This window comes from Amblyomma mixtum, chromosome 5 (genome assembly GCF_055824585.1).
Source record: "Amblyomma mixtum isolate Tamu chromosome 5, ASM5582458v1, whole genome shotgun sequence".
Taxonomy (NCBI): Eukaryota; Metazoa; Arthropoda; class Arachnida; order Ixodida; family Ixodidae; genus Amblyomma; species Amblyomma mixtum.
Genome location: NC_143016.1, coordinates 136,931,832 through 136,942,063, shown reverse-complemented (window position 1 = coordinate 136,942,063; position 10,232 = coordinate 136,931,832). Strand labels below are relative to the sequence as shown.

General features: G+C 46.8%; 1 protein-coding gene across 1 annotated transcript; it reads left to right on the top strand.

Moving 5' to 3' along the window:
• The first annotated feature begins 8,435 nt into the window (after positions 1–8,435).
• On the top strand, positions 8,436–10,023 carry LOC149343881 (uncharacterized). Its single transcript, XM_089542517.1, has one exon. The coding sequence runs from the start codon at positions 8,512–8,514 to the stop codon at positions 10,021–10,023; it is 1,512 nt and encodes a 503-aa protein (XP_089398643.1). The 5' UTR covers positions 8,436–8,511.
• The last annotated feature ends 209 nt before the right edge of the window (positions 10,024–10,232 follow it).

Sequence of the window (10,232 nt, the reverse complement as noted above, 5' to 3'; positions counted from 1 at the left end):
GCTAACGCTCTCACCCATGGCTTCTAGAGTAGGGCTTGTCAATACGTAGCTGCGCATTCCTTGGGTTCACTGGTTGCAGCAGCATTAAGGCCAGGAAAAGAAAGGGTAATATTAAAAATAAACGAACAAGATTTCCTTATTTCCTATATCTGGTGAAATTTCGGCAGTACCAATTATCGTAAAATAAACTGTAACCAACGCAACACACAAGGAATTCTTCTGAATTTTTTTTGGTTGTGTGCTACGATATGGCAGTGCGTCTTTTCTACGGTAGCCATGTGCAGCGCTATCTAGCCGGAACGCGAAATGAGAACGTTGAAATGTAGGTAATTTTTCTCTTTTTTGCTTGCACAGGAATAAAAATTATAGAGTAAATATGAAAACAATGTCTGCACTTTAACTCTTGCGAATGCTTTTCCTACAGAAATTGTTATTTGTTTGAACCTCCAGCAGTTTTTGTTTGTTCATGGAAACGAACTGACGGATACTCGCTGAGCCTAGAAGCTCTGTACATCCAGAGGAATTCAGAAAAATAGTCTTCTTTAACGACAAATGTTTTGTGGTGCGGGCACCTGCAGACAAAAACAAAAGTGTGTTGTGTTGTGCTAGGTTTAATAGCGCATAAGCGACTGAGGCTATCGTGCGCCAAGCTCAGGGTAGAAAAAATTGTTTTATATAAGATGTTATGCAAAAGTGCAAATAAACGGTGGTTTAAAGGGCGTAAAAAATTATTTCGTGCAACCTAGTAAAAATATAACACGAAATTTTAGAAGTGACTTATGGTAAAAGCTTTAAAAGTCAGGTAACCTCTGCAACCATCCTTGTCTGTGCAAGGATGTCGTGGCTCCCAAAAAATCGAATAAAGACCTCAGCCTTCCTCTCAAGACGAGAGAGTGGCTGAGGTGTGGTTCAAAAAAAAATCTGCTTGTTGTAAAAAACTGATCATTATTTATTACATCTACAATTTGTCTAAACACCTGCACTCTTTAAAAACTTAAAAATCTGTGAAATGTGTACAAGTGCACCTTAACCTAAGAGCAATACTGGATGGAAAGGTATATGTTCATTGTAAAAAACTGCAAAATGCTTTTTCCTCAGAGTGTCGAGTTTTCTGCACGAAAATAAGATATGGTTAACCGTTCGGACTTCTCAGTTGCGCTTGTCTTCCTGTGTCAACAGAAAATTACGCGTGAGGTGTGTTTGTCCTATACGAAAACGGCAGATGATCACTTCTTTGAAACGTTCCTGGTGGGTGCAGGACTTCCACTCACCTAAAACTGGCTTTAGTAAGTGTAGTTTGCTATTTGCTTCATTGTTCCAAACGGGCTGCCATTTTTGTTTTATGTTACGATGAACTATGTTAATGGAATCTTTAAACGGTATATTTGCTTTTTCATTTTCCTTGTCACGAGCTTAGCAGCGCAGAAGTCGGCTCTCTCGATTCCTTTCATTCCGACAGGACTCGGAACCCAGCAGAGTTTAATGCTCTCTCCTTGACCTGTGGCTATTACTATGTTATGTATGATGTGTAGGGTCTGCTCGCGGGCAAGTCAAATCTCGCGCCGCTCACCGCGGGTAGCCTCGGACCCCTTCTTCCCGAGTGGGGGGGCGGGGGGAGCGAGGCTGGGAGAAAGCCTTTATAAGGCGAGACCGGGAAGGCTCGCGCTCTCTCGCTCTTGGACCAGCCCTGCCAAAGGACCACCTGACCCAGCTGCCACGACGACGACCGGCCCCCCTGATGTGAGAATAAACCGTTTGTACAAAGTCCTGCCTCGAGTGACTGCCTGTGCGTCCCCGCGCAGAGGAATTGCCCACAGATGTCACCAATTATAGGAGTGATTGCATTGCTAGAGTTTAGAGCTTTAAGTAAACTTAGGGAGTCTGTGTAAATAACAGTGTTTGCGAGGTTCTCGTTTACTCTTTTTTTTAATGGCTACACAGACGGCGTAACATCAAAAACAAAAGCATCATGCCTCTTTCATCTGCAATTCACTGCTGGTACAGCGTAGTGACAATGAAGAATCAGTGCTGAGGCGCACATCCCTTCTTTTTCAGACGCCCCTCACTTCTTGGGGGCCCCCTCAGATTTCTAAACCTCTTCATACCGAGCCCTCTGCTACGGCGTCCTTCTTAGTCCGCATGCATCGTCGCGATCTTGATCTCCACATGTCTACAAACAAAGTCGTGGACAAGTATGAGTTCCAGTTTGACAGCGAATGCGACTGCCGCTTCTCTTACTTAAAATTTTACTGTCCTCTTACAGCACTTTTTCACCTTCAGGATATTCTCTTGCACTATTCTTCCTTCTTTCCGCCGCGGTGGCTCAGTGGTTATGGCGCTCGGCTGCTGACCCGAAAGACGCGGGTTCGATGCCAGCCGTGGCGTCCGATTTTCAATGGAGGCGAAATTCTAAAGGCCCGTGTACTGTGCGATGTCAGAGCGAGTTAAAGAACCCCAGGTGATCGATATTTCCGGAGGCCTTCACTACGGCGTCTCTCATAGCCTGAGTCGCTTTGGGACTCTAAACCCCCATGAACTAAACTAATCTTCCCTCTTTCGTTCTTTCTTCGCATCTTACGGACTACTTAAAGCAAGTACTACGCATCCTAGCAGGCGAACCATTTTCTGGTGTGCTGCAGGAGTTGCGGTCTCCAGCCGCGGTATTTCTTGGCGAATAGTAAACGTCATTCTCGGGGCGCACGGTGCCGATACGTCTATTCAGAAAGGTTGCTCAAGGAGAACGACTACGTGCAAAAATAGAGCAGGGAAAGGTCGCTGCCCCTTGCTTTATCTACCAGCGCGAAAGACAGGAAGGTGAAACTAAACAAAACAAGCTCTGTCTGCTTGTTTTGTCTGCTTTCACGCGCCTTACTTCACCGCTGGTAGATTCGCCATGACACCGTACCAACTTGCCCAAGTTTCTGTCCTCGCTTCTCCACTTTTGTTAGTGTACTTCACTTAGCGCACTTTACTTTTCAGCGATGAATAAGAGTAGCTTTCGCTTCTTTTTTTTGTGTTATGTAGCATTTGACAATGCTTCGTGAACTGGTGTGATGGTGGTAATAGGTTTACAAATACAATAAACAAAAAAAGACGGTAGAAAGATAAGAGAAGACTCCACTGAATATCAAAAAAGTGGCAAAACCGTTTTAAATATATGACAAATTTTTATCTAATTTTTGTCGTAACACGATATTTTTCTGTTGTTTTGCCGCACTTGCTATTTACTTTTATTTTGACTTACTGCTTAAAAGTACTCCACTTTTTTCGGTCGTATATATCAGTAGACTTTAGTTCTGCTGTGCTTTCCTGTAGTTAGCACGAAGTTATCCCTTTCCCCTGAAATTTTTTGGAGAAAAACATTACTGGAAATTTGCTCTGAAGACATAAATTTATCTGCTGTCTTTTTATACTGCATGACGGCAGAGCATGAGGGCAGGATTCGCAGCGTACTTGGGCGGCCGATAAGGAGGTAACCATTGTCGCATTTTTGACAACTTCGGGCAGTTGTGGACGTCTTCAAATGGCGAGCTACTGAAGCGATCACTGCCGTCGGTGGTTGACAAAATTGCGGTACGTCCCACGCAAATAGAAATAAGTGTCCTGAGCTTGATCTCTGCACGTGCCGATCAGCCATACGTAGAAATGCGCACAATGCATTGCGTCGTTAGTGGTCATTAGCAAAAAAATATTAGAAACCTCTTCTTATCACTGTCCCTCTATATACATATAATATTCTGCTTTTCTATCTCCTTAAAGCATGACTCTCAATAAGGCAAACTTAATTAAGTGTAGGGTCTTGTTTACAAGCAGCCGTCTTAATTCTTGACCCTACAGGATGGCTCAATGTGTATCGCGTACTGCTGCTAAAACCGAGGTCGCAGGATCATTTCGCGCACAGTACAAACACATTGCATTTACGCAACAACGAAAACGCCCGAGTGTTGCTAGGTGCACATTTAGGAGTGCATGTTTGACAATTCCATGTTGCGAGTGCACGCAAAAGAACCTCAGGTGGTGGAAATTATTCAGAGCCCTACACTACGGCGTCGCTCGTCGCTTGAGTCCCTTTGGGGCGTTAAATCACCTACAACGAAAAAAAACGAGCTTCCAGTTCTAGGTTTTTCATTGTTCAGGAACGAACACTCCTGCATGTATCCAGGCCGCATTGAAAAAACTCCCACCTCCGTAATACTCTCCCGTCGCAGTACGCCCGTCCTCAAAGGCACGGCCACCGACGTGAGCAGTGGAGGTGTTGATGGTCGCACTTAGCACTGTGGCCAAACGACCACTTTGTTCCACTCGAGAATCGGAAGTACTGATTAACTCTCCACGTGAATGTCACCAAATATTGAAACAAAATAAAAGAAGTCGGCTGAGAGGTGCGCAGGAAAAAACAACAAAGAAGCGGCTCTTCTCCATCAGCAATAGTTCCGGCGGAATTGTTGAGACACTTCCGATACGGGCTAGTAGCCCACGCTATGCGCACATTTGTATTCATTAAGTTCCCCTGGGCGCATTTTTGGTAAAGACTCTCGGGAACATTTCGGTCCGGTGAGATCGCCTCACGGCACTATTTGTCTAATGATACATGGGACTGCGTGTACTGAACAGAGACTGGTTCTAACGCGAGAAAGGTGCCGCGTTCTTGGCGGTTCTCTCCGCAGCTACCGGGCGAGTTACAACTCACTCTTCATATATTTGTTTTCATCCCGTGATTAATGTCTTAGTGGGTGCACTAGAATCATTTTTTATTTTACATTTCCCAGAATACGGTGGCTTAATTTGCTTACAGGAATATAGTAGGCAGGGAATTACCGCTGAGCTATAGGTAGTTATGTTCACTTGAAAACAATTCATGGCTTGAAAACAATTCACTTGAAAACAATTCAATTTGTTGGCTTAAAGTGCGGTGAGGCGAAAGCCTTTAGCGCGGTGTTGCTGGTTCTATCACTGATGTGTGGTTAAGCTGTTAATTAAGTACACAATTATTTGTGAATCTTAAATGCTGGAGACACTGGAGGGCGTTTGGGAGGCATCCGTCTGATTTCACGCCTTTTTGCAAACATCTCCAGCGTCCTAGGCAAGGAAAACTACATATGCGTTGGCAGGAAGTAGCGCAGCCATGGATTCTGCTTCCGGCCACGCCAGTGAACGGACGCAGGATGCAGGGCTCCGATGGAGTGGCTTCAGCGGCCGTGTCAGGCCGCGGTGACAGGGCTAGTCAACAGGAAAATACTTACCAGGTTGTTTTGCCAGCACTGCCTACAGGTCGGTTCGTTTTGAATACGGTTTTTTTGCACGCCGATATCAGGGCCCGCCCGTACCGGGTGGGAGATTTCCGCGACGCTTTAGCAGAGCAGTCGCTGCTCCCCGATGCTATCGCAATGGGGGCGTATCGGATGAGCCACGTCTGGGCCGTCACTCTCAAGGATGCTGAAGCGGTGACCAAGATTATTAGTGTCGGTGAGCTGGTAGTTTAAAAAGGCCGCTGCTTGGTGATTGACCCGGCCAACCAAGACGTGCGAATGAAACTTCACTGGCTGCTACACAACGTGCCAGACGAGGATGTTCGGGCTGCCTTTGCGCCGTACGGAAAAGTGACGGAAGTTGCCCGCGAGCGCTGGCGCGTGAGTGGTATGTCAGAAAAAGGCTCGACTACTAGACTCGTCACGTTGAAGTTGAGAGCTGGCGTGAAGCTGGACGACCTGCCGCACCAGCTGAATGTTAGCGGTGAGCTGGCGCTCGTTGCTGTGCCGGGCAGACCACCGTTGTGCCTACGCTGTCGGAGTACGGGGCACATTCGTAAGGAATGCCGAGTCCCGCGTTGCGGAACCTGCCGACGGTTCGGCCATGAAGACGGACAGTGTGCCCGCACTTACGCGAGCATTACCGGCCCCGGTACAGGAGTAGACAAGTCTGAGTTGCTGATGGACGAGGCTGATGCGGAAGATGCAGCCCGTGCAGACGGGCAACCAGCAGCGAGAGAAGGGCCGTAGCTTACGGTTTTGACGAAGCAGAAGGCGACGTCAAGTGAGGTACCGGCGAGTGTAGTACAAGTTCAGAGTGCCTTTCAACAGGGTGGCGATGGCGCGCCGAAGGGCGCACCAGAAGCCGCGGCCGAAGCTCTGGACAGCGCTGAACCTGCCAACACCGAGGGCATGTACTTCACTGAGGAGGCTGGCACCCTAACGGCTGGAAAACGCTCCCGCGAGGAAAGCGCCGGCGAAAAGATGCATCTTGATGGTGGCAGCGACGAACCGCCATCGAAGGCCCCGGGAATCCGGCGTCCGATGTTCAAGCCGCGGCCGAACTTCATGGCCGAGACAAGGCAGGCGGGGAAACCGCCTCCGTAGTTCTGCAATGTGCATTTGTGCTGTTTTTTTTCTTGCTTTTCTTTTTTTTCCTTGTTGTCTTTTTTTTTTTTTGGTGGGGAGTGGTACCCATCAGACTGTGTGCACGGATCTGGATCTGCTGGCGAAGGAATTACCCATGGGTTCCCGACGCCTGCACGCGGATATCTGGAAAGGCGACACCGTACATGCACAGTGAGTTTAAGAAGACTGCTCGGCTGACTATGAGGGGTACTGTGGGACTCAAGTCTCCTTTTCATAGGGCATGGCGATGAAACTAGACACAGCTTTACATGTAGCAACCTTGAATGTGAGAGGCCTTGGTGCACGACGGCGTCAGTGCCAGCTTAACCGCCTGCTTGCTGAAAACGCGCTTGACATAGTTGCAGTCCAAGAGACTAAGATCGAAAGTGAGGAATCCACTGATCGCATGGTGTCCACCTTTCGTGCAGCCTTTAACGTTTGTGTTTGCCATTCCGTTGGCACCTCGGGTGGGTGCGTATTATTTGTCCGAAATAATTTAGGCATCACTTTCGAGTCGGTTTTTTCTTGCCCTAGTGGATGGCTTATTGTTGTAGATTTTTCTTTTTCCAATTTATGTTGGCGCATTATATGTGTGTATGCTCCAAATGTTGAATCTGAGCGTCTTGATCTCTTTACCCGTTTGGAGCCCTACCTTGTTTGCGACCGAGTGTTGTTGCTGTTGGGAGATTTTAATTGTGTGTGTGCCGCTAATGATCGAGTGAAGGGTACGCCTGTGCGTGACAAGAGTGCTGAATTGCTTCAATCTCTGGTTTATGATAATAGCTTAGAGGATATTGGCAGTATATTTACCGAAGGGAATCGACCTCAGTTCACTCATTTTCAGCGTAATAGTCATGCCAGGTTGGATAGAATTTATGCACCCATAGATCTCGTGTCTCTTTGCACGAGTTGCAAAGTTATACCTGTAGCTTTTAGTGATCATTGCCTAGTGATCGCAAGTTTCGGCATAAAGCAAAGAAAAACAAAATTTAACTGGAATCTCTGGAAATTTAATGTAAAGCTTTTAGAGGACGAGGAATTCGTAACTGATATTGCGGATGAAATGCAGAAGCTGCTTGAGGAGCGACCCAGCGTTGTTGCGGTTCAGTGGGAAGATTTCAAGGAGTGGATAAAAAGGAGGGCCATTGAAAAAAGTTGCTTGAAGCGATACGAAGAAAAACAGGAAGAAAAAGCAGCTCGCGAGCAACTGCAATTTTTAATAGGCATGGAAAGCTCCGAGCCTGGGAAGTTTTCTAAGGACCTAAGGGAGGTGAAAAGCCTGCTCGAACGCTTAGACACTGAAAGGTATAAAGCTGCCGTTATACGCGCAAGGACACAGAAACTGTGGGCTGGTGAAACGCCGACGAAGCGAGCTTTGTGTGACGAAAAGCGTTATGCTTGCCAAAACGAAATCAGGCAGATAAGGAACGGAGATGAAGTCACGAATGACGCTTTTACAATCAAGCAGCTATTTGAAGAGCAGTACATTGAGCTTCTTGGACATACGCGTGACATGAATGAGGCCTTCCTGGTTGACTTTTTGCCTCTCCTGCCGAGACTTCAGGACGAAGTAAAGGAGCGTCTTGAGCAGCCCATAACTGCAAAAGAAATAGAGACTGCAATCGAAGACCTGCAAGCGGGAAAAGCTCCAGGACCTGATGGAATAGGGGCCGAATTTTACAAAGCATTTAAGCCCACAGTCGCTCAGTTACTGCTACGAGTTCTAGATGAAGCTTACGAAAGAAAACAAGTGCCACTCTCATTCACCACGTCGTACATAGTGCTGATTCCGAAATCAGATGTCCCAGAAAAGAGGTTGTTGGTGGGAAATTATCGCCCGATAAGCCTCACCAACGTGGACTATAAATTGTACATGAATGTTTTAGCAAAGAGATTGCAGAGCATAATTACGAAATTGGTTGGGCCGCACCAGACTTGCGGAATCAAAGGTAGGAGTATCGCCACAAATGTGCACGTCGCACGGACCGTGCTGGAATGTTGCGATGTGCTCCGGGACCGCATCGCTATGATGCAGCTAGATCTGGCGAAAGCCTTCGATCGCGTTTCCCATGATGTCATTTTCAGCATTTTGGAGCACGCTAATGTAGGCCGTATTATTGCAGAAGGTGTTAAGATGGCATATGCAAACTGCACCACGCGCATTATTGTTAATGGTGACCTCACAGACAGGATAGCAGTTCATTCGTCAGTAAGGCAGGGATGCCCGCTATCGCCTCTGCTGTTTGCGGCCTACTTGGAGCCACTGTGCTTAGCTATCATCAAAAGTGAGAGCATCACGGGCTTTCGATTGCAGTCGACTCACGTCAAAATCCTTGCTTATGCGGACGATATTGCGGTATTCTGTTCAGACAGAGGCAGCATTACTGAGGTGATCAGCACGGTGGATAAATTCTGCAAACAAACGGGGTGTCTCATAAACTGGGACAAAAGCTCTGGCTTTTGGCATGGCGACTGGGAAGCGATGCCTGAACACTTTTCCAGAATGCGATGGTCGTCTTTGCCGACGCAATATCTCGGCGTCCCCCTAGTGCATTATCGCGATGCAAGTGAACACTGGAATGAAGATACGTCAAGGGCGAGGGAGAAAGCAGATGCCTGGAAAGGGAGGCAGTTATCAATGTTTGCGCGAGCCTCCGTCTGCAATCTTTTCCTTGTATCCAAAATATGGTATTTGATGAATGTGCTGTGCGCATCTCGGGCCAGTATTCAAAAGATGCATCGAGTGTTTGCTGTTTTCATTTGGTCGTCAAACTGGGAGAGAACCAGCCGTACCAATTTGTTTCTTTCAGTGAAAAAAGGAGGCCTCGGCCTTGTGCATTTATTTCTGTGTCAAGTTGTTTCGCGTTTTTTCTTTCTCCGAAATCAAAGGGATAATTTTCTTATGACTGTTATCCAAGTGCGGTTGCAGAGACTTCTTCCTGAATTTGTCGTCGCATCTTGTGCTAATATGTGTGGCACTGTCAATGGGTACATGCGAGAAGTTGTACTCTCTTTTAGGCTGCTCCATGTGCGATTTTCCCTTGAGTACTTATCTAAAGCGTCAAAGCAAAAGCTGTATAAGGATCTGGTGGACACCATGTTACCGACCCCAATCTACCGGTTACCTTATCGTGGAGGCCCAGGGCACGATGTATTAAATAGAGTTAAAAATATGCCTGTGAACCCATCTACGAAATCTTTTTTCTTTAAATTGCACTCGAATACACTTCCTGTTAAAACGTGGCTGCACGAAAAGGGGATTTTTGTCCCATGGACCACAAACTGTCTCTTATGCAAAAAACCTGAGACAGTAGAACATGTATTTCTGGACTGTTGGGACCCCATTTTCTATTGGGATGTGCTACAACGAACAGTCAAAAAAGATTTTCCCCTGGACCCCTACGGCATCAGATTCCTGCCAATTCAGAATGAAGCAGGAGTACCGTATGATTTAATCATGCTTCTGGGCCTCCACAGTCTCTGGAGGACACGGATGCAAGTGCGACACGCGGATGTTAACGTTCGCTCGGTGCGCGAAAACTTTATTGAAAGTGTTGCGAGCTTGAGAGAAATGTACCGAGCACAAGCTGACCCGCCTGAATGGATTACTGTATTTGATGAACTGGTCGCATTGAGAAGATTTTAAGCCCTGATACGTCAGCCGAATTAGGCTGATGTTTTTATCATTTGTACATTTTTGTTTTCATGTCACAGCCGGCAATAAAGGAAAAAAAAAAGAAGTAGCGTATCCATCAGCACGCTCGGCTGCTGAACGGAAGAAGGGTGGTTCGAATCCCATCGTGCACAAAGATCTTTTTTTTCTGGTGTGACTAGAAAAAACTTGACACCTCTGCT

Excerpts from the sequence above, each read along its gene's own strand:
- LOC149343881 (XM_089542517.1), top strand. The coding sequence starts at position 8,512 with ATGGCATATGCAAACTGCACCACGCGCATTATTGTTAATGGTGACCTC.